This window comes from Ochlerotatus camptorhynchus, unplaced genomic scaffold (genome assembly GCF_037179485.1).
Source record: "Ochlerotatus camptorhynchus isolate MF236.1 unplaced genomic scaffold, CSIRO-AGI_Acam_v1.1 ptg000258l, whole genome shotgun sequence".
Lineage (NCBI taxonomy): Eukaryota > Metazoa > Arthropoda > Insecta > Diptera > Culicidae > Ochlerotatus > Ochlerotatus camptorhynchus.
The window spans coordinates 783846-809362 of NW_027040748.1; the positions used below are offsets into that span (position 1 = coordinate 783846).

Genomic DNA, 25517 nt, shown 5'->3' on the forward strand with positions numbered 1-25517 from the left:
CTCATCTCACACGCCTCACAGAATAGGCCTGATCGTTAACGCGAATAGAAAGATGATCCAGCTTCGACAGTATGTGAGCGACTAGCATACGGGGAGGAAAAGTGCAGCAATTCTTGAGGCGCCGCGAGTCAGTGAGGTGATAAAGGGTTATACGGTCAAAATTTGGTCAATATCAACTTGACGTATTTCTTTCAATTTTGCATTTAAAAAACCTGAACACCCCTCATTTTGAAGGTGTGTGTGTAGAATGTTGCTCCTATTTTGATTTTGGAATTCACTCTTCAGTTGTCAAAATGCCGTCCAAGCAAGAAGAGCAGCGTATCAAAATTTTGCTCGCGCATCGCGAAAATCCGAGCTACTCGCACGCAAAGTTGGCAAAATCGCTAAAAGTTGCCAAATCAACCGTTACAAATGTAATTAAAGTGTTTGGGGAACGTTTGTCGACAGCCAGGAAGTCTGGATCGGGGGGAAATCGAAAACCGGAAGCCGCTGAGACGACAAAGAGAGTTGCCGGTAGTTTCAAGCGAAACCCTAACCTCTCTCTCCGAGATGCCGCAAATAAGCTGGGTGTATCGTCTACAACCGTGCATCGAGCCAAAAAACGAGCCGGACTATCGACTTACAAGAAGGTACTGACTCCAGATCGCGATGATAAACAAAATACGACGGCCAAAGCGCGATCCCGGAGGCTGTACACGACGATGCTGACGAAGTTTGACTGCGTGGTAATGGACGACGAAACCTACGCCAAAGCCGACTACAAGCAGCTTCCGGGACAGGAGTTTTATACGGCAAAAGGAAGGGGAAAGGTAGCAGATGTTTTCAAGCACATGAAACTGTCAAAGTTCGCAAAGAAATATCTGGTTTGGCAAGCCATCTGTACCTGTGGCTTGAAAAGCAGCATTTTCATAGCTTCCGGGACTGTCAACCAAGAAATTTACGTGAAAGAGTGTTTGAATAAACGTCTGCTGCCTTTCCTGAAGAAACACGGTTGTGCCGTACTGTTTTGGCCGGATTTGGCATCTTGCCATTACGGTAAAAAGGCCATGGAGTGGTACGCCGCCAACAACGTGCAGGTGGTTCCCAAGGACAAGAACCCTCCCAACACGCCAGAGCTCCGCCCAATTGAGAAATACTGGGCTATTGTCAAGCGGAACCTAAAGAAGACCAAAAAAACTGCTAAGGGCGAGCAGCAGTTCAAGGCAAACTGGCTTTCTGCGGCGAAGAAGGTGGACAAGGTGGCTGTACAAAATCTGATGGCAGGGGTCAAGCGTAAGGCCCGGCAATTCGGATTTGGAAAAGCGGAAGCCTAACTGAATATTTTTCCTGAATTTTATACTAATTGAACTTGAAAAAGAAATTTAATTTGATTTTTTAAATAAACGATTTCACCGATTTACACGCGTTTTCCCTTGACCAAATTTTGACCGTATCACCCTTTAATAGTCACTTCATGTGAGATGACTCTCCGTTTGTCACCTCATCTCACTCGCGGCGCAGAATAGGCCTCATCAACTTTGTTTTTAATTATTCACGAGTTTTAATTTTTTTCGATGAGCAGAAAAACGGATCAAGATTCCAGAGGAAATGCCATCACGAGAATCAATCTTCAAAACTGGAAGCTTGTCAAATGAATCAACCTTTGTTCTCCTTTCTGCCTTTGTGCTTATGCTCGGATGTCGTTCATCATACAGCGCATCGATCTACCGGAGGCATACAAATTGTCCAATTTGCACGGTCACGGACCAGATGAGCAATTCGTGGAGCGCACGGCTGCGATGATTGACAGGACCAACGAGAGTGACCGGCGGATGACATAAACGGCTAAAAGCAACAATCGGTGGCGAAATTGACCACCGCAGACTCCGGCGAAGTCAGTATTGGCCACTGACCAGTATTGGCCACTAGTTTCTTTCATAGCAACATTTTGCTCGACGGTAGATAATTGACAAAGGCCAATTGCGTACCACGGTGCCTGTTCTAATCTAAAGGGCGGGGTTTCATTTATTTTCGGGTGGTCATAGCGGAAGCATAGTAACCGAAGCCGTGCGAAGGTCCATTCCTGTGGAGCGGGTTACTATGGGAGGCCAGCACGACTCACCGTTGTCGTTTTAGCTCTCGTTTCCAAACCGAGAGCTTACCATCTAGCAAGCACTCCCACCGCAACTGTATTACAGGCCTCATCGCACATGAGTCGCTTTGCATAGCTGAGCGACTTTAGAAACAGTTTGGAAGGTCATCGTCGCTTAGTGGTGTCACTGAGGCCAGCATCATATTGTAGCATCAAAAACCTGCGCAGGTATGACGACATTTTTGTTTCATAGCCATGACATTAATTATTACCCATTTTGGTAAATTTCGAGCTTGAGTTCAACACGATTGAATGATGTACTTAGCAGATTAGTATATATTAAATGTTTGTGTCCGTACAAGAATTTCGTTTTTATTTTTTTCTGTTTCGGTCCTTAGCGCTCATTCGTCATTAAGGACAAGGTTGATAGAATCCTCAAATGGTCTTGGCTGATTTGCCTGGTAAAGTTAGTCATGATAGCGGCTATTTGTGGATTCTATCAAGCTTGTCCTTGATTGCAGTCGATCATATTCAGACATATTCGATCTCATGGTGGGTAGTAAAAGCAAATCTGAGCTAGTATAATGAAGATCTGGCGATTATACCTACTTGGTTCGGTTCTGGTTAAGTCACACCGCTTTGTATAATTTCTCCATAGAGAGAAAGTGGCGCTCAAGCCATCGACTTCAATCATATTCCTTAAACCCAACGAACGTTTACAAATTGTGAAAATGCCGGGCTGCAATTCCTCGAAGATGACGTTCCCTTGAATCCGGCCAGTACAAGACGTAGATAAATGCGACACTTAGACAGTGTGTGTGTGTGTGTGTGTGTGCGGATACTAGACAAATTTGAGACAACCTGCTAGATTAGTCTCATGCAACGAAGAACGTAACACCTGGAAATGTCAGTAAACTAACGACCTCTAGCAACCCTTCCTTCCAGGCACCTAAAATGCTACCGAAACTGATACAGAATCGGAGCAAGTGTCCAAAATACATTTCCCAGTAACCTACACAGACGAACAATACACCTGAATGACAGCGTGTCAAATGACGTTAAAATGTGAACCCATCAGCAGAAAGCTGTTGAACCTACTTACTACACGTATTGAAACGACTGCTGCAGGTAATCGATTGATTCGGTAAAGCTGTCTACAAACTGTAGGTTGTTGGTTTTGGATATGTCTGTCAGGGTATGATCCTGCTGCTGTTGCTGTGCTTGTTGCTGCTGCTGTTGTTGCTGTTGTTGTTGTTGTTGTTGTTGGTGAGGATGTTGTTGATTAGCAGGATAGCTCATACCTGGTGGCTGTTGTTGTGATATTTGATGCGGATGTCCAGCAGAAGAGGGTCCAGCTGCTGCATGGTGAGCACCGGGAGGTCCAGGTGCATGCGGAAGATGATGAGGATGCTGTTGGTGATGTGGAAGATGTGCATTGTACTGATGCTGCAGCTGTTGTTGCTGGGTTCCCTGAAGCTGCTGCATATGAGGTGGATGATGATGCGGACTGGGTGTCTGTTGTGGCCCATGATGGGCATGCAACTGCGCATGATGAGCCGCTGGGTGGTGAGGCTGCTGTTGATGATGGAGGCCATGGTGCGGTTGCTGATGGGGGTGATGAGTAGAAGCATGAGGGTGATGTTCTTGGAAATATTGTTGCTGTTGTTGCTGCTGCTGTTGTTGTTGGTGATGATGCTGATTGACCAACACAGGACTCTCTACGCCCATCATACCGGCTTGTTGCTGTTGTTGTTGTTGTTGCTGCTGCTGGTGCACATGTTGCTGTTGTTTGTGGTAGGTACTCTTAGGTGGGACCTGCTGCACTTGACCAGTAGATTGAGTAGCTTGTTGCTGCTGTTCAGCACCGGCGTTCGGCGGTACAATGTCATAGTTTTGCTCATAGTTACTATTGTTGCCTATTAGGTCCAGATTCGATAAAATGTTTCCAATGTTGTTGTACGAACTTCCTGGTACATTCGAGTTGTTTACGTCTTCTTGGTATTCCATCTTAACCAAGTTAGCATTCCAGATTTCCTAAAAGAAATACATGATGTGTTAATATCGTTAAACGAATGTAATAGAAATAAAAATATTTAATGTAAAATGAAGATATTTAAACTTTACGATTAATTTGAATATGGCGAAAAGTGTGACTTTTTATTGAAAACAATTCAATTAAAAATGACGGTAGGGTAGGGAACTATTTCAGCCAAATCGCCCATTTTGGGCCTATCGAGCAGAAAACATCAATTCTAGATAGAGCTGGAATTAGGGCGAAACAGCTTTTAATAACATTGACTTCTCTCGATGATTTCTCGGAAGTCATTGCTCGCCCTGGCAAATCGACATCCCCATCGATTAGGGGAAGACTTCCCCTACTCGATGGATATGTTGCTTTATGTAGGCGTGCCTTGAACTCGTAGAAATCATCGAGAGAAGTCATTGTTTACAAAGGCTGTTACGCCCTAATTCTAGCTCTATCTAGAATTATATCTATGATTTCAACATTAACGAGTCAATTATATCTTTGATACGATACATTTGTTCAAAAGCCACAACATAAAGTCTTTAAGAACACAAAGTATCAGTGGCGTCGCGTAACCTCACTTTTTTACCTGTTCAACAACTTTGAAAACGTTATTTAGGGTCATGTTTACATTCAAATCAATTTCAAAGGATACAGGGTCCTCTAGTTTGACTTATTTGTATCCATTTGAACCAATATTGTTTTGTTTGTTTACGTTTTGAGAGTTGTGGTTAGGGCGACGCCACTGCAAGGTATGAATATTTACATCAATTTTTCTCAACAACAAAAGAAGTGCTCCGACCGAATTCATTTTTCCATTCCATTTTTATCTTCATCCGTAGGCCAAAGTGAATTCAATGATGTTTCAATGCGTTAGGATGAAAATTAGAATCCAAGTAAACCGAGTTTGGAATCAAGAAGTCTTAGATTTTTATCAATATCTTAACAATTTGTGATTTGTCTGACCGAACTCAACGGACTGTTTTCAATGATTCTGTTTCCAGTCCCGTGGGGAATAACCTTGGAGTGCCCCAGGGAAGTGTATTGGGGCCCCTGTTATTTATTATGTATATTAATGACATGAGACGTGTTTTACGATTTTACGACATCAAATCTTACGGTACGTATGGAACGGTGAAAAAATTAAGAAGTCAGCTATAGTAGAAACATTCAATTTTGTGTTAAATTTCCGCTCGAAAAAATAGGTAAAGTGTGGGTTGTGCTTTTTATGCCCAACATTAGATCTAAACCCTACTCTGACTGCTAATTCGAGCAACATCCTAACATCTCCCGCTGCTCGTACCAGGTCGTTTATTATAGTATTCGCGACTAACCGTTTACAATCAGATTCAAAAGATCGGCTCTACCTATGCCTTATACCAAGGAGGACCAGCGAATGCAAACACATAAAGCAACCAACGATACAGACAAAACAGTTGCAACGACTCCCATGACAAACTCGCAATGTAACAGAGCTCGATTATAGATACTATAGATTCCATAGATAAGTGGAGGCACAAAAAGTTGTTTTGGCAACCATGAAAAATAAATAATCTTACTGGCATCCGTGAAAAAAGTTCATGCCATCATAGAGCTCTTCGTTGTGTAGTTTTGTTTTGTTTCGTGCGTAAAAGTTCAAAATGAAGTGCAAAACAAATCTTTGTAGCAATGAATCGAGTAATAGTTTGCTTTATCTTTCCTTCTTGTGTTGTCCGCGAAATAAATCGGAATGTGGAGTGTGGAAAGCGTTTTGTGCTCATAATATTACAATACTTCTCCCTCAAACAACACCATGATGACGTCATGCTCGTTTGGCTACACTAACTGACAATTCGTTTGGCTACATTATACTTTGCCTCCGCTTATCTATGAAATCTATAGTATCTATAAGCTTGATCGGAGTGGTAGAAGGATGATATATTGCTTGCCTGCTTTGTTGCAATATACACGGATGACGTCATAGCTTGATCTGAATCGAGAAAAGACATAACAAAAAAAAATCCCACGTGTATCATCGTCGGCTTTACTTCGTGAAGCAGCTTGCCAACAATTTGCTCGTTTCCTTCTACCAACCCGACGAGCTGTGTCGCACGGGCTGCTTGTCATGAAAAAAAAGGAAGAATTTTATGTCATTATTCCACTTCTGACATAGCGTTATCATTCGGTTCGTTGAACGCTTGTCATTTTATAATATGGAGATATTTTTGAGAAATCTGACACTTTTGGGCAAACTTACAGCGGTAAAACTGACGGAGGTATGACAGAACAAAACAGCTTACTTTTCACACTTGCATCGCAGTGTACGATGCTAGAAAGAGTAGTCTGTTGTAGTCATCCTCACCCAATATATTTATCACGTTGATGTGAGTTCCGCAGAAATTCGTGATTGTTGCCCCGTCCTAATTGGCATTATGCTAAACGGTATGGTGCCTAATCTAATCTCACACTCACAGCCAATTCTTGTGCCACCTTAACAATTGTACGTTCTATAATTTGTTTATTTGTATATTGAAAAATTCAACTGACAATTATTGTCTAAATTAATAAAACTTAACGTCCAGGGTAACGCCGAGATCCTTTATGTGCTCTACACGAGCAAGACAACGTCCGTAGAGAACATAGTCAAACATGATTGGTTCGATTTTAGGGTGATAGAAAATAATGTTACATTTTTCGATGCTTAGACTCATCAAATTTCTTGAGCACCAGTCAGCAAAAATACCTAACATATTCTGGAGATCACAACAGTCCGAGAGACTATTAATAATTTTGTAGATTTTCGTATCGTCTGCATAGAAAACACGGGATCCTGATGGTATCAGAAAGGCGACGTCGTATAAAAAGATCGAAAACAGTAGCGATCCTAGGTTACTGCCTGGCGGAACTCCCGAGTTGTTTGAGAAAACATCCGATTCCAACACGCTAATCTTAATCCGTACATTCACCAAGTAAGATCTGAACCAATCCACAGCCGTTGACGAGACGCCAAGTATCCCCAGCTTGGCAAGCAAGATATTATGGTCCACCGTGTCAAATGCACCTTTTAGATCCATATACGCAGCAACTACTAGCCATCCTGAATCCATGCATCGCAAACAGTTAGAAGTAAACTGCACCAGGTTCGTGGACACGGATTGCTTCGGGTAAAAGCCGTGTTGTTCTGTATCGATATAATTATTGCAACACGCGAACAGAGCATCATTTATGATAATTTTCGAACAGTTTTGAGCAGGCACACAGGGAGGTCATTCCACGATAATTTGCAACATTCCGTTTATCTCCTTTTTTGTAGACTGGGAACAGATACAGTTTCCAGCGGCAGGGGAACTCACATTGCTGTGCCGAAAGATTGAATAGCCTCGCAAGTGGAAGGCAGAGATTGGCTACACAACGTTTTAGAACTGATGACGGAATGCCGTCAGGTCCGGCGGCGAACGAGAGTTTAAGTTTGCGTGTTGCGGCTATCACCATGACTTCTGAAATGCGTGGAATATCGAAACTAAACACATCACGTGGCATCCCAACAGTAGCATGCAGCACTTGTGCCAGCGAAGCGGAGAAATCGTGGAACACTTGCCTGAAATGACGAGCAAACAAGTCGCCTTTTTCTCTTTCGCTATTAGCCGAGTCATTCCCGAGAAACATGGAACAAGGCAACCCGGATTCCTTCCGTTTGGAGTTGACAAACGACCAAAAACTTTTCGGATTCGTGCGAAGGTTTGCTTCAGTGCGTCTCACGTGTCGATTATAGAGAAAACGATTGTAATTTCGATAAATACGACTCGCAAAATTGAACAGCCGTTTGTAGCCGGAGGGCAGCTGTTTCCATAAATTGACGTTTTAGCATGCGTAGGCGTGGGTTAGACCATGGAGGCTTTTGCGGGGGTCGTCGAGCTGGGACAATGCGGAAAATAGCATCTTCCAGTGCAGCATTGAAAAAATCCACAGCATCATCCACGCTAGCGACTGTTTCCATAAATTGCCAATCAATTTCCGCCAGCGCATTGTTCAATGCAACATAATCAATCAGTGGCTCGACCGGCAAGGAAACAGAAGTGCCCGGTAATGCGAAATCATTTGCCAGGACAAGATCTAGCAAACGTCCATTTAGGTTGGGAAAAGTGTTCGCTTGTGTGAACCCGTAAAAGTTAAAATCGTCCAAAAATCATCAATAAATGGTGTGCCACTGTCTATAAACCGCCACTGCAAACCAGCTTGATTGTAGTCGCCAAATACGATAGCGGGAGAGCAGGGACTTAATTGAGAAGAAATCGAGCCTAACGATTCCACATGCTCACGGATGATCGTGCAGTCGTTTTTGCGGTCGTGGGACAGGTAGATTGCGCCTACACTAAGCTTGCTTTGTGGAAGTTCTATGACAATCCACAGCTGTTCAAGTTGACTGGAAATGGGAGACGTACTTACGTAGCTGACTAGTCTCGTTGATACTGCAATTAGGACTCCGCCACCGCGCAATTTCTGACTGTTTAGGGGAGACCGGTCAGTTCTGAAGACGGAATAGAGTAACCCGAAAAGTTGCGATGAGTTAATTCGGTCGTCCAGCCACGTTTCCGTCAGCACAATCAAATCATATTCGACCTCTCCAACAGCCAGGAGGCCAAATAGTGGATTTTTATAGGTGTTTCTACACCGTATTGCAAGTTCATATTATTGCCTTCATGCAAATTAAATCTCGTCAAAAATTGTTTACGATTTTTTTCGAATTGTCACCTCAAATCTTTTTTTTTGAAACGGCAATGGGGCAAAAGGGCCATGCGTCTTAAATTGAGTGAAATCAATTAATGCTTGTTTATAAACATAGCCTTTGGATTATTAATCATGCTAGCAACAGCTGTTATTGTTTACTTAATTTAACTATTATTCAATACATAACAAATGAACTATGTTTACCAATGAAATCAAGTGAAAACTATGGTTTCCTATGTATGTAGCTGGTTTTGCCAAATTTGGTGAAAACAAGCTTACCGAAACATCACCAATGTGCACGAAGGGAGACCCGACGACGAGAAAGAAGCGTTTTATGTGCAGTGTGGAGCAGGTGTACGAGACCTGTTCGCAACGGAACGTCAAAATCATCGGTCATCGGCGACATGAACGCTTGGGTAGGACGGGAGGTGATGTACAAACAGCCTGCATGCCGTATCGAACGACAACGGCCAACGATGCGTTTACTTTGCAGTTTCCCGTGGTATGGTAGTCCGAAGTATCTTTATCCCCCACAAGGATATCCGCAAAGCCCCCTGAATCACGTTCTAATCTAATCTAATCTAATCGCACGTACAGCAGTGCGAACATAGATTCGGACCACTACTTAGTTGCAGCATGCATGCGCTCAAAACTCTCGACGGTGTATAACATTAAGCAATTACGGGACGCCTGAGTTGCCCAGGATTACGCACAGCAGTTGGAAGCTGCACTACCCACGGAAGAGCAGCTTGACGCAGCTACTCTTGAAGATGGCTGGAGGGACATCCGTTCCGCCATAGGTGCAGTAGCTTTAAGTACTGCGATCCCGGACCGAAGAAATTACTGGTTTGACGGCGAATGCAAACTGTTAGTAGAGGAGATGCATGCAGCACGGGCGAGAATGCTGCAACACCGCACGCCGATATGTGCAAGGACTTGGACGGTAACCTTCTCACGAAAGAGTGTGAGGTGATAGAGAGGTGGAAGCAGTACTATGACAAGCACCTCAACGGTGTAGCATGCGCAAAAGACGACAGGCTATTTTCAAAAATATTGGAGTTGACACTCTTGCCTTTGTCCAACCTGACAATCCTGGAAAATGACGGCTTCTTGAATCCAATGTTTTACAACATTCGTCATTTAACTCGTGAATTTGATGCATGAATGTTAGATGTATCTGTTTGTCTCCTATATTTATGACGCGTATGACAGAAATGGGTCCCATATGCCAAAATAGTGCTCCACCCTACGTTCAATAAGAATAAACTGAGGTCTGTAGCATAATTGATTTCACAAGAAAAAGTGTTGTAATTTGTAATTCAACATATGATAAAATCGTGATAAAGTCCTGATTAACAATGTCGTTAAAGAAACAACTACCGCCTACCTGGTAACCCATGAACTCCTGGTTGTTCATATGCAACATCTGTTGCTGTTGCTGCTGTTGGTGATGTTGTTGCGATTCTTGTGGGTTCTTCACCTGTATGGAAGCACCAGCAATAGCTTGATGTTGCTGCTGTTGTGTTTGTTGATGATGAGGATGCTGCTGTGGGTGCAACTGTTGCTGCTGTTGAGGATGATGGTGAGGGGATTGATGTTGCTGTGATTGTTGAGATTGAATAAAACCGCCGCCTGCGGCACCACTGGCATCCATCACTGGATAGTATTTGTTGGCTTTCATGGTTGCAGCAACCGATTGAACGGTTGGTCCGGCGGTTCCGGATGTGCCCATGCCTGGGTCAATACTGTTTTGTAGTTCCATATTACGCCACTCAAAAGAACTATTAATTTGTCCGTAGGCTGCTGCCGCGTGGCCATATTGGCCAGCATTGGCTGCAGCGGTGGGATCGATTCGGTATGTCATGGTTTGTTCGTTTGCAGCCCGCCCAGCAGGACCGTAATGGAGTGCGTTATTTGGATTTTGTACAGCAAAATGCGACGGCTGTGGTTGTCCCTGGCCAATTACATTGTTATAATGCATTCCTGCACCATAAGGATCATAGGGTATTGCATTCGGATTACTTCCGGTGCCAGCACTACTTGTACTACTGGTTCGAGAAGGAGGCACCAACATGCCAGTAGGCGTCCGTGGTTCATGTTTAATAGCCACCGATGGACCTGCTACATTGGTCAGGACAAGCGCAGGGTTAACGACTGGCACAACTGGCGGAGGTTCTGGCAGCAGCTTTTCACTGGCTGCCTTGGCCGCTGCAGTTGCCTTAGCTTTGGATCCTCCTTTTTCACTCGGATCGGGACCAATACTGTGTACCATCTTTTTGTGCTTGGTCAGACTGGCAGGAGTCTTAAACGACTCCTTGCAGTCCTCCACCGGACAAGGAAATGCACCTTCCTCCTCATGGCATAGTTTATGGCGTTTGAGTGAGCGCTTAGCAGCGAATAATTTGTTGCATATGGTGCACTCGTACTTTTTCTCCTGCAAAAATAAGCATACATATAGCAGGGATTGCGTTCTAAATGCTTCTAATAGCGTCTAATCATGTACACTTACCGCTGTGTGCGAAATTTTGATATGTTCTTTGAGCGCTTCCTGCGAGAAAAAGGATGACGCGCAATGCTCACAGATGACCGATTTGTCAGTAACGGTTTGGTGAACCAGTTGATGTTTGTCATAGTCTTGTTTCAATATGAAAACCTTAGAGCACTGCTCACACGCGTACCACGTTTCTACGACAGACAAAACATTAGATTAAAAATAGGATATACAATGGAAAAATAGAAGCTTTTCATACCATTTTTATGACATTTGAGCATGTGCTGGTAGACTTTGAGATTAGAGTTGAATATTGCACTACAGAGATCACAACCGACACTGTCGGTGTGGTGGTTTGTTTTTTGAATGTGACGATCTAGCTGAACCCCAGTAGTAAACACCAAATTGCAGGTTTTGCAGTGTAATTTTAGCAGTTCTGTTGGAAGAAAGAATTGTTTTACTAAATAAAGTTTTTAATCTATTCTTCGATAAGCAGCTAACTACTTACTTTTCCCGGGAGGTTCTTTGCTGTCTTTTGCTGAGAAGTGATCCTGTATGTGGACTTGCAGTTGCTGACTGTTTAGGAAACTGTTTTCGTCACAGTGCTCGCAAATGAGATTCGGGTCCTGAAATGTGATAGTTTTTTTTTATTAAATCCAATGTATTACGTCACATTGCCGAAAAGGTGGGATGGCGTGCTAAGAAATGACGCCATGATATCAGTGAAAGTGATTGTAGAGCAGTTAAAATGTCATGAAAAAAGTGTTAAAACAAAAGATGTTTCTTATAGACTAAACTTATTGAATTTGAAATCCAATATGGCGGATCAAAAAATCGGTCAATATCTACAGACTACAGACTACAGATCTACAGAAGACTTATAGAGGTCGAAAATTGATGATGTTCAACACCATTCCAAAACAGCATCTTCCAATTTCCGAAAAAGTGTCAGATACCGTACGCTATAGGAACGGAATACCCGTGTTGAAAATACCAATGTGTACTAGACCAGAGGTTCTCAAACTTTCCTTAATTGCGACCCACTTTGAGTAATTCCATAAATTTATGACCTAGCAATATTGAAGACTGATATTGTACGACCAAAATGACATTAACCATCTAACTTGTTTATTTGTTGGTTTGCCAGCATCTACATGTTCAATATAGCCTCAATGAAGGTTTGAAAAGTAACATAAAAAGTAAGGTCGAAAGGATAAAAAAAATACATACTAAAAGTCTATAACACTACAACACGGTCGCGCACGGTTTACAGCACCAGAAAAATGTAACCTCCTGGCAGAGCATAACAAAAGTGTTTTCAACGACTCAATGGCATCGATGAGCCAAGTTGTTGAAGGGATCAGAGATACTCCCAGAGACGCGTTCAGTTTTGATATTTTCACGCTGCCATCCAGAAGCTGAAATTCTCGAACGCTGTTGGGTCTGATGGCATTCCATCGTGTAAACTCAAAAGATGCTCAACATAGCTTTCCTCTCCGCTTTCAAATATGTCCACTATTCCATTACAGCAAGGTGTATTTCCTTATCGTTGGAAATCTTCAGTTTTTGTTCCCGATTTTCAAGGAAGGAGACAAGCGAAATGCGGAGAGCTACCGAGGAATTACTTCACTTTGTGCCTGCTCGAAAGTATTCTAGATAATCGTCGTCAACGACGCTTTATTTGTTAGTTGTAGAAACTACATTGCTCATGACCAACATGGTATCCACCCCAAAACGTTCGATCCCAACAAACCTCGCTCCTTTCATTTTCCTGTGCCTACGGAATATGGAGGCAGGAGCACAGGTGGACGCCGCTTATACGGATCTCAAGGCTGCTTTCGAACGGGTTGATCATGTCATTCTACTGGCCAAACTCTCAAGGACTCACTCGTTGGTTTGAATCGTATCTTACCAATCGAGAGCTTTGTGATCAATCAGAATATTATTCAAAACCACTCAAGCGTTTCTCAAAGCAGCAATTTGGGACCGCTGCTATTCTTGATATTCATTACGAAATCGGTTCAATACTTCCAACTAGCTGCCGGTCATTCTATGCAGACGATACGTGATTGTGCGATGCTTCACTGATTGCTTGTGTTTGCAGCACCTGATCGATAGTTTCGAAGAGTGGTGCTCTAGGAATTTTCTCACGTTGAGTGTTCAAAAATGCAAACTAAAACCTATTGCATTCGAATACACGATCGATAACCAACCTCTGCAGCGTGTGGACAACGTTCGTGATCTAGGAATTACACTTGATTCTGCCTTGACATTTAAGCTACATTACACGGATATCATAGGCAAAGCTAATAGGCAACTCGGACTCAGCTGTAAGATGTCTGATGAGTTTTGGATCCTACCTGCCTGACAGCTCTATATTGTTCTCTAGAGCAAGCGATCTTGGAATTTGGTGTAGTAGTATGGTGTCCCTATGAAACATTTTGGATAGCGAGGATCGAGTCTGTTCAGAGGAAATTCATTCGTTACGCTCTTCGCCACCTTCCTTGGAATGATCCAACGAATCTTTCACCCTACGAAGATCGTTGCCAACTCTTGGGTATTGACCCTCTTGAACGTAGGAGGTAGGAGGAAGATTAACCACGCAGTTTTTGCAGCAAACGTACTGATAAGCGAAGTCGGCTGTCCCGGGATTTTGGCTGAATTCGAAATCTATGCACCTAAACGAGTTCTACGATCGAGGAGTTTCCTGCTTCTCGGACCCCGAGCAGCTAATTACGTATTACATGATCCAATACGGTTCATGTCTGCACGTTTCAATGAATTCTATTTCTAATTCAACAACACAACGGAAACCTTTCGTCACCGGATTCAACGTAGTCTGCTGGATAGGTGACGATACGGTTCGACACATGCAACTGCTTTAAATCAGCAAATTGTTGTGAGTTGTGAGCTGTCCATTTAATGTACATCAGATGAATTTTGCAACCTGTTTCCTTTTTTTTGCTCCTGATCAACTCTGCGATGACAGCCTCCACTTGACTGATCCAAGGACAACTCCATGCCATAGGACAAAATTGCTTTTAATGCTGAAGACCATATTATTATTGTTATTATTCGGTGTTCTTTTAATAACTGTTCTGTTATTGTGTCTTTTTTGATATTGTTCCTTGTATTTTGGAAAGATATGGAGTTTTTACGCCTGTTTCCGCAAATATTTGCCAAATAGGCTTTTCCCCATCAATCTTCATTTAGGCTCTGAACCATTTGGTGGATTATTTTAACTTTTGGTTAAAATTTGACAGATGGAAAGTTATCGATGAACCCTGCTATCCGAGCATGGTTATTTCTGACAGACAAGAAGTTAAATTTTGACTACCGTGGCTGAGTTCTTCTCGAAAACCGGTCGATCGACAGCACAGGGATTTTCGAACATACAGAATAACTTTCGAAATGTCACTTTTAACCACGAGTTAAATTTAACTCGGCAAATGGTTCACAGCCTTAGACAACAAAAGTCCGATGAAGAGAATAATAAATAATTAAATAAATAAATCTTAAAACCATCCTTGAAACGCGGTAGAGGGGGATGGGAAGAGGAATTCCGGGAAGAAGTTCGATTGAGTATAAGAAAATTAAAATGAAATTGAAAATTACTGCAACTTTTCAATAATATAAAAACCGATGCCGTTTTTACTATAGTTCATGTAAGATTTATCTGTATTTTAAATCCAGTTGTAATAATCAAATTTAAGCTATCAGTTTTTAGTTTCTTTTATTTTTATAATTAAAACGAATTTAGCTTATCTTCGATTATTCCAAAAAGATTTAAAATAATGTTTATATAATTTTTGGATAAATTGTGACCAAGTGCCTGAATTCCTGCGGCCCATCTAAAGATAGCACGCGATCCATAGATTGAGAAACGCTGTACTAGACAGTAAATAACTGAAGATTCTATAACATGTGTCCAAACACATCTAGCCTGAATGTAACCACAATCCCGAATCTTTTGAAAATAGTCTGATTTTAAATATAGTTGAAGAAGCTAATTTCAAATAACAGACTAAAGTGGTAATTTTTATACGATAGATGAGGAGATGAAAGTATAGAGTTGATAGTTCCGTTAGAGTACGGCAGTATGAAAATTGTATATAGAGAGTAGAAAGCGAGCAAGGACAACTTTTTAGGAAGGCACAAATCGGTTTGATTATCTCTCTTTACCAAACTCCCCCGTTGGAAAGGGATGGTAAGGGGTATTCCTCCCGCCAACACTGGCCAAAGAGATGATCGCCGACTCGCTCATGTACCGACGATGTGTTTGAAACAGTTCTATCGATTTACCGCACTCAAGTTGTTATCTGAAGAAAGGCATCCAGTCGTAGGTTTTGGAAATTGCAGCTATTGTTACCTCTACCACGTTCTCGAGGGGACACGGGTAGGGTAGGTGCTGCTACTGTACCTTTCGACCATAGACAGTAATTTATGGCAAGCTCTTATCCAGAGTTATGTACTTTGACTATATGTTTGATTTTGAAGCCAGTATTACTGCAAATGTAGACTTTATTCGCAGTCCAGTACAACCGGAAAGAACTGCTCATATTTTAAAGAAGGAAAATCATCTAAAACTCGGGATAAAGAATTGCTCATAATTGAACGATTAAAAATCGGCGATTATTATATTTGGGCAAGTGGCATTCGGGCTTGTTGAATGCGGGCAAGTGCTACATTCAGACTAGCGTTATAAAAGCATAACTGAAACCCCTTCTCGTAACTCACCGGATACGCTCTCATGCCTGGCAATGCTCCCGGAATATAACCCGTCGTGTGAACGCCCTCTATATAACCTTGGCCAAGAGGATCCAAGCTCATCGGTTGCTGAGAAGAACCGGGTCCGGCGCCAAATTCGAGATTCTGCCATTCGAACTGATCGTTGGTAGTCGTTCCGCCGTACCCTTGGCTAGGATCGTTGAAGCCAACCGACGGGGTCGGTCCGCCCATCCTAGGCCCTGCCGGTCCTATCATCTGTATTCGCTGCTGTTGGTTCGGCTCTACTACACCCGCATTGGTCGGAACAGCTTCAACGTAGTCATAGTTGTATGTGGATAGGTTATCACTAAAGTTGGTGCTGCTGTCACCGATGGACTTGTCACTGCCAGCAATCACTGGTTTTTTCATTGGGCTATTTTTGCTCCCAGAAGAGTCACCGGTACCAATCGGATCCAGCGGAACGAAATCCGGTTCCTTTTGCATTCCTTTCGCCATGCGCTTGGGGGGAGGATCGATGTGATGTGCCGTCTTCATGTGACGTGCCAAGTGCGATTGGTTCTTGTAGGCCTCCTTGCAATTTTCGACAGTACAGGGAAAAGGTCGTTCCTCCGAATGACATAGCTTATGGCGTTTAAGGGAACGTTTCGCAGCAAACAGTTTATGACAGATGTTACATTCGAATTTGTCCTCCTGGGCAATGAAAGAATGGTTGAGCATTAAAAAAGACAATCATACAAATAATCTTACCGCAGTATGTGAGACCTTCATATGCTCCTTCAACGAAGCCATTGAGAGGTACGAGGCACTGCACTTGTCGCAAGGATAATTCTTTTCACCCATGCTCGTGTGTAGCAACATATGTCGGTCGAGATTCGCCTTCTGATTGAATATTTTACCACACTGTTCACACGAGAACCGTTTTTCTGTGAAAAAAAAAAATAGAATTATTGATCCGCTGCGCAAGTAACTAAAACAACCCAGCCATACCATTGTTATGAGTCCTAGCCATATGTTGCTGAAGTTTGATTTCCGACAAAAATATTGCACCGCAAGTTCCGCACACTACACCTTCGGCTTGGTGACCACTTTTCTGAACATGTTTTTCCAAATATTTTTGGTTGTTGAAGACAATACCACATGAACGGCAGCTATACTTGTAGGTTTCTGTAAATTAAAATAGATCAATTAGACGTTCGAAATCTCAGCATACAATTAGCTTACTTTTGCAGTTCTGCTCCTGGATGCGCGCCTTGCTAATGAAGTGGCCTTGCACATGGACCTGATACTGTTGATTGCGTGTGAATGTTTCCCCACAGTGTTCGCAAATATGCGGCCTGTTCTTGTGGTAGACTCTGTTGTGTTCAATGATGTCCTGTAGAATATAAAAGAAAATGCGGTGAATAATGAAGAATGATTTGGGAACTTGATTTATACACGTGGTGAGTTGATAATCTAGAAGGTGCGTGTCATATGATTACAAACGACTACATGGACACAGCCTGGGTGGCGTAGCCTGGGCAATGTTGTAAATAAGACAATAGCAAAGTGAGGATGTGCGAAGCGAACCAATACCTCGGTGGTACAGGTAATGCTTCGCCAACCCGAGCGTCTGTCCACCACGGAGGTGCGGCTCAAACAATGTTTGAGTGGCATCCAGCAGTTGAATAAGAAATGATCTTCCCCGGAAGCTACACCTAAATGGCAGCCCCATCACGAAAATAGGAGACCTTAGGCCAACCACCTACTATCTCCGAAATTTATAAATGGTTACAGAAACCAACAGATAAAGATTACGAACTGATTGTACGGCAACAATTTTTGTTATTGTTATTGCTCAGTTCACACCCTGGCAGGCTGCTGTCTACCGATCTGCACGTAAGCCAGGCATGAACCTACGGAAATTTAGTCGTGGCCTATGCTAGACCGTATATCATAACGACTTTCCTTTCACTAGCACGCTTTTTGGTCCCACTAGCGTCCGATTAGGGGATAGTAAGAGATTATAAGAATAAAGAAGAGATATAGAGGATTTTATTGTTTTTCTGAAAAGAAATAAAAAGAACCAAAAAAACACGCCAGCTTGTTGTGCAACATCAGGTTTGTTCGCTTTCATTTCCGCTCCAAGGGGCAACGTCCATCGTCGTCGTACTCAAATACCTGGGAACCTCCAGAGGTGCACAGCGCCAACGTGAAAGACTTCCATTCTGGGCAGCTGCTTGACCTGGGCCCAGGTCAAATTCCTATCGGCTTGCTTAATTTACTTGTTGACGCTCCGCCGCATTAGTATTTGCCTTTGCTGCGATGTTCTGGCGGATTTAATTCATAATCAAACGCTTGCCTGCAGACTTCGTTTCTATTGCTATCGGCTTCTGATGAAATTGATCCATTTTTGAGGCCACCAGCCACAAGTTATATACCGCAGGCAGCGGTTGGTGAGACCTGCAGCTTTTGAGTGTTCTCCACTAGTGCTGCACAGATTCCACGTTTTAATCGAAGTTTCGAATTTTGGTACGTTGACCAATCTGATTTGATCTCCGCTTTTGTGTAAATGTCATATTATCACCGACCTTATTACCATCACCTTAGTGTGTGACATCAGGTGTACGTTCCTCTGTGTTTTCGTTACCAATGCAGTTAATTTGACACGTTTGTTGCATTTCCGTATGTCTCACTCGTTCATTGTGTTATGGAAAGAAAGAAAGTTAAGGTTATGGTTAGACACTATTAGTGGACATATTGTTTTGTAACCCATTTATTGTGTCTGTTTACTTGTTTATTGTTATGCGTAATTAGAGAGAGGATGAGACAGAATGTGGAAAAGGAATTTATTAGACTAGAAGAGATCTAGACAATCTAACAAAACTTGCTACGAGTGGTGAAATGGGATCGGATGTGCAAGAAGAATCTATTAGACTAAAAGATATCAAAGTATAACAGGGCTGATATTAATTGCAACGTTGCAACAAGTGGTAAAAAGTATTGACTTGTTAGTGTAAAAATAACTAAGGACAGACACATTAAATGAGGCACCACTTACAGGTGTGGATAGTGGTTAGCTTCGGGGTCTTGTTAGTGTTAGAGTGATGTTAGTATAGACCCGTAGTGAGCGCTGCCGGTCCCCCCGACCTCAGAGGCAGGCAGTTGTTGTTAGCAGCGCTGCCATTTATACAGATTTATCTGTATTATACAGATTTTTTAATCTTAATACAGACCCGATACAGAATACAGATTTATCACAGATTTTTAAATTACAATACAGATTTATACAGATTTTTATAAAATGGTTGAGAAAAAAAAAATCAAAATTTATAAAAACAAAATAACTTGCTCGATTTTATCAGCGTACCGTACCCCCTTCTCTCCAAAATTAATTGTTGTGCTAAAAATATTTTTTGCAGTGGGATCTGCTCGAGGCGTTGCTGTTTCTTTTATGCTTCTCTCACTCCCTCCAACGGAAAATGCAGTCACACCCGTCACGGTAGTATATTAAAAATATCAAATAGTAATGAACTCGTGCACTTTTTTGCATTTAAAACTGCTCATCAGGAAGACAATGAATAGAAACTAAAATCTCCATACATTTTCAAACGGCTTCATATCACTCTTATAAATAAGTACGGACGATATCACAAATGGCGCAATTATATCCCGTATGGTTAGTACGATAGCCCGAATAGGAGGTTAAGCACTTTTTATGGTTATTTTGTATGCACTGTATTTGTAAAACAACAAAACATGATTAATTAAGAAAAAAATCGTCAATACAGAAAATACAGATTTTTTAATAGAGTGGATACAGATTTTTTATAAAACCACCTGGTAGCTCTGGTTGTTAGTTCATGCGACACTGTTGCTGCAACCAGGTCGGAGGTGTGACCCGACAAGAATCTTAAAAGGATTAAAAACATATTTCACAATATTTGTATATGAATTACATATTATTCTTGCTGAACCACCGACAAACCCACTATCCAGACATTCCAGAGGCAGCGATTTTACGGCAACAATTTTTTGCGCAAATAATAATTATGAATCAGTCTAGCGTGTAAGTCAACTGAAAGTGATCCTCAAATGTGGAGAGATTGTAGGAAATATGCCACGTATCAAGTTAAAGATTTCTTAAACAACTGCTTAATTCAAGGAGTGATAGTTACAATTCGGTCTAATGACCCATTTAGCTCAATAGCGTTCGGCATAGTGACCATACAAATATTCTATGAAGCAGTTGCTCAGTAAGTTCTCAGGTTTTGCAAACATAAGCTTAGAAAATTGATTTTTTTTAGTATCTCGAGAATATCATTAACTTTTGGTTAACCAATATTAATTATGGTCCCTATGCAAATGAGATCTACGGAACATTGTTGGAGATCTCGTAGTAAGAAAATGTTTGAACAGTCCGTAGCCTGTAAGATTTCTATTAAAAACTGTTATTAGCTGTCCTATAGCAAATTTTTTTGTAACATAGGGGAAATGTATGTAATGTCGGCCTAAGTGTCCCTAATTTGGGCCCATACATAAATTCAGCAATCGACTAAATTTTCAATAGCAACCAAAAATATCCATTAGTACCGTCTCAATGACGCGCTCATCTAGATACAATTGATAAATAGCAGATTTATAGCGATGGGCCCAATCTTAGATCCATAGGCCAACATTAGAGCCATTTCCCCTGTCAAGTGAAATATTTATAGTATTTCACTTATGATTGTTTTGATGAGTTTCCTATTACAAAAATGTATATTTTACAGTATAAATTTCAATTTCATTTAGCTGATTTTTTTAATAGAGGAACGGTTATAGCATTAATGGTGTGTTGGAATATGAAGGGCTCGGCTGCCTCAGACAGCCGTTTTTGCTTACTAAGCAGAAAATCGTGGGATCAAGCGCAGGCCCCATCATATTAAAGAATTGCATAGTCACATTGTTTTTTTTTTATATAATGCGTTTATTTTTCCAGGCTTATTTGCCGCAGCTTTGCGGAACCGATATTCATCGTTTGGGTTACAAAATTACTTAAAACTTAGTAAAGCGGGGCCGGATAACTCGCGGCTATCTCGAGGTTAGGGGTAACAAATTGTAACAAATGGATGGCAGGGTAGGGATTGAGAACACAAGGTTTTTTCGAGCAATGTGCTCTTAATCTAGAACTAAGCGACAAACTGATGAAAAAGACAAACATACACTGATAAATTGAACTATTCCCATTTTGTTTGAAATTTAATCAATTTGACATTAAACTCAGTTTAATCATATCGAATGATTAAAAATTAAGCATCTGATATTAATCCCAGTTTAATCATGGTTGATTAGATTGTAGATTATCTTTTTTTGAATAAATTTTAATCATTTTAGGTTCTATTTTAATAATTTTTGATTGAATTTTAATCTTTTTTGATTATATATCAGTATTCAAAAAGAATAAAATTTAATACTGGAAAGATTATTTCGATTTTAATCATGCATGACTATTGCCGAAGTAATCATGGCTCGGACTCAATAAGGTGAAGCGGGAAACTGCATACTTTTTAAGCTTTTATGATTTAATTTATCTTTGAGTGTAGGGTACACCGATAGGCAGCTAACAACTTGGGGAACACCGTTTTAAAAACACATACATTAAATTGCAATAGTCGAGATCTCGACTCGCCAAGATGTCTCTAACGGGCCGCATAGGTTGTTTTCCTCGGGCCCTGAGGGATGCGGATAACTCGGATCTAGCAACACAATGGAGGGTGCATGGCCAAAGCACGTGGTCGATCTCGTGATAAGCACTACCAAAAGCACACAAATTGCTGCCTGTGAGCCCGATTCGAAAGAAATGCGAATCTAACGAGCAGTGATTGGACATGACACGTATAAAGTCACGGCTCATGTCCAACCCTTTGAACCACGGCTTGATCGACGCATGTTGGAGAATAGAATGTAACCATCTTCCCAGATCACTCTCATTCCATTTTTGTTGCCAGTTGGTGAGGACTTGCTGACGGGTAATTGAGAAAAATTCTGCAAAGGCGTCGATAAAAAATATCGCCTTTCATAGCGCCCACTTTAGCCAACGAGTCCACTTTCTCGTTACCCGGAATAGAGCAATGAGATGGGACCCAGACTAAAGTGATGGTATAGGAACAGTTAGATAAAGTACTCAATTTGGTTCCGATTTCGGTCAGGAAATACGAGGAGTGCTTCATTGGCCTCACTGAACGAATAGCCTCCAATGAGCTAAGACTATCCGTAAAAATGAAATAATGGTCAGAAGGTAGTGAGGCAAATTGCTCTACTGCGTAGAATATGGCTGCTAGTTCCGCAATATATACGAAACAGGATTTTTGCAGTTGATATGAGGCGCTATGAAATTCGTTGAATACTCCAAATCCAGTGGAAGCGTTTATAGTTGACCCATCTGTGAAAAAACTCTTATTGTTACTGACATGGTGGTACTTGTTTGCAAAAATTAAGGGAACACAAATCGATGGTAATCTGGTATTCCACGGATTTCTTGCAACATGGTCAGATCAAAATTTACAGAGGAACTACAAAAGTCTTGGAAGCAAACACGATTCGAATTGTACGAAGAAGGGCCAATCTCCAGCGTCATGTACTCAGAGACTCATGAATCTTGTTTGAGGATTTCTGTCGAGCAGCTTCTCAAAGTTTTCTGTTACCAATGGGTTCATTACTTCACAACGGATAAGAAACCGGAAGGACAGTTCCACGAAACGATCTGTCAGTGGGAGAACACCCGCGAGTACTTCGAGGCTCATCCTATGCGTCGAGTGCATACAGCCAAGTGCGATTCGGAGGCAACTTCCGGGTGTGCTCCCCACCAAGTTCCGGTAATTGTGCGAAGAAAATTGATTCTTTGTTGGTATTTTTGTTTCACATACGTAATATGTTTTTCCTACGTGCTTTTGGAATCGAACCAGACACCTAAATACTTGAAAGATATACTTTGAGTGATTGTTCTACCCTTTAGTTGAAGCTGTAACTGTGAAGGATGATGCTTCCTAGAAAAAAACAACCAACTCAGTTTTCTCCGGAGAGAATCGAAACCAAGCTTCAAATTGTCTAAGGTATCTTGCAATGGTCCTTGCAGGTCAGGTGCACTTGGTCCGGTGACGGAAACAACGCCATCATCTGCAAGCTGCCTTAGCGAGCAATTTTTATCAAGACAACCATCAATGTCTTTTACATAAAAATTATAAAGAAAGGGGTTAAAAATGAGCCCTGGGGGAGACCCATGTAACTAATTCGTGAAGTTGTCGAGTTTCCATGAGAGAATCTCATATATTTCTCAGACAAAAAATTGCTCAAATAGTTGTTCATGATTGGTGGAAGCCCACTATCGTGGAGTTTATCCGAAAGGATATTCGGATTACTAACTCAAATGAATGTTATGCGAATTTCAGATAAAAATAATTTTGTTATTGGAAAAATACAGTATCCCTGTGCTATCGCGGTCTCTTATTGTTTAGGTTGTTAACATTGGTTTATATGGATTTTACAGTCAGATTATCGAATCAATCCCGCTAATCCGGCCCAAATTTGGCGGATTTGCGGAGCGATTCGGTATCATGTGCGTTCCCTATGGAAACTATATGGATACTTTTCTTCCAGTGCAGACCCTCGTGAAAACCCAATATTTCATGAAGTTCTGGCCAACTCATCATAGTCTACCTATAAAGGGACATACCGCGTACTAGAAATGCAATAAAATAATTTCACAACAAGTTTAATGTAGTAAGGGAGGTAGTAAGCTAACTTTTGAAAGTACTGAAAGCCTTCAATGAAGAAGAACGATTGAATTCTGTCAGATATTATCTCCGATATTTACAAGGTGATCGTCGACTGCGAGATCTACAGGAAAAGGAAGATAAACTGCTAGAGCTTTCGGGAACAAATTTTCCGGAAAACGGTTCATTCCGGGTAATGATCTACCGCGAAATTGATTTCCGGGTAATGTCGTAGAATCATCATAGCCATACATTGTACATTAAGTCCATCAAACAAATTTCAACCTGGCCTAGCTCATTTGTTATTAGTCTTGATTTCAGAACTCATAAGATTACATACCTCTGAAGTTACACCTCGTTGTTTTCCGCAGTCTGGACAAAATCCCGGGTGGTTACTAAAGTGGATTACCAATGACTTCCGTTTCCGATAGCTAAAACCGAAAAATCCGCAGGTTGGTACATTTCAATCGAACATAATTTAATACGACTCCTTCTCATACCTTTTATCGCACAACAGACATTGGTAAACCTGCTCTTTGAGTCTTTCACCCGAGAGCATGTTGGAATCATTAGTGTCTAAAGTGTTCGTATCAGAAGACAGCATCAGCGATGTGTTGTTGGTAGACGATTCCTCCGAGTAGATTTCGTTGGAAATGGAATCATCTTCATCGTCCTCGTCCTTCAGCATCATCAGATCGTCGTCCTCATCCTTTAGCTCCTCGAAGCACGGATCATCAACCGCCAATGAGTATGGGGCATCAAAATCGAAATCTTCCTTCTTGATGTAGGCTGCAGGTGGTGAGTGGGAGGATCCACCGCTGTAGCAAATCGAGGGCATAGTTGGACGAGTCCGGGCTCTGATTGGGCGCTCATCTTTGAAAATTCTCCACGTTGGAAAAATGCTTTGTTCGAACATGTTAAACAGTAGCTTAAAATTTCGGGAAGCTATCATGCGAACAAGGGACCGGTTTAATCTGATGTTCCCGAAATCGCCGATGACTCCTATTCGAGGGCGTCGTTTAAACTTGACAGCTCCGGAAAGAGGAATACTATCGAACAGTCCCCCGCGTAGCAGTTTCCCTTTCATATCATAGGGTGTGAGGGAGAGCAGCGTTCTCGACTTTGGATGGATGAGTAAAATTCCATCACTGCTCATCGCTTCCGGTGCATCGTTGCGAATGCTGGTACGTAGTTCACACGGAACCAACGAGGATGACGGTATCGTTGCAGCAGCACTACGCGACTTCAGTAGATTTGCAATAATCACATTCTGGATGTTGTTCAACTCTTTGAGTATTGACGGCTTATAAATTCGCTCTTGGTTGTCGTTGTACAAGAATTTGACGTACAACTTAATGGCCGAAATGAGAAACAGTAGCGCCTGGTATTTATCGTCCGATTGCAGACATTTCAGCGTTTTGATCAAGGATTTGACCTGTAGGAGCCATTGCAACAGTAGCAGGAATTTCAGTGGCCAGTTCCGAAGCGTAGCAAAGCCATGTAATAAGAAGATGGAAAGAAAAAAAAGTATTAAAATTTGCTCCAGTCCGAAGTGATGAGTGGAATTTCAGCGCTCAAACGGCAGTTTCCCGTCACTTACCTGTATCTGGAACAAGTGCGCCTGGGAGTTGTGCTGCATTTTCACCTCCATCTAGGCCGGAAAGCACTTGGAAATTTAAAATTTCATTCGATTGTTTACGAAAAATCTCCGTATTGACATATTGCTTTTCACAGTTTTTTGCTTCTGCTTTTTTATTTGTCAAA

General features: G+C 41.8%; 1 protein-coding gene across 2 annotated transcripts; it reads right to left on the bottom strand.

Moving 5' to 3' along the window:
* Positions 1–2158: 2158 nt before the first annotated feature.
* Positions 2159–25517, bottom strand: LOC135705137 (uncharacterized). 2 transcript variants are annotated; one of them, XM_065226711.1, is made up of 12 exons: positions 25354–25517; positions 24254–25188; positions 24094–24184; positions 17245–17395; positions 17011–17187; positions 16771–16946; positions 16033–16713; positions 11804–11921; positions 11555–11731; positions 11314–11489; positions 10192–11238; positions 2159–4105 (listed from the first exon to the last, which is right to left on the bottom strand). In XM_065226711.1, exons 1-12 carry the CDS (start codon positions 25402–25404, stop codon positions 3173–3175), a joined length of 4713 nt encoding a protein of 1570 aa, XP_065082783.1. In that variant the 5' UTR covers positions 25405–25517; the 3' UTR covers positions 2159–3172. The 2 variants fall into 2 exon arrangements, with proteins under 2 accessions (XP_065082783.1, XP_065082782.1); XM_065226710.1 differs by having other exon boundaries at positions 11555–11755.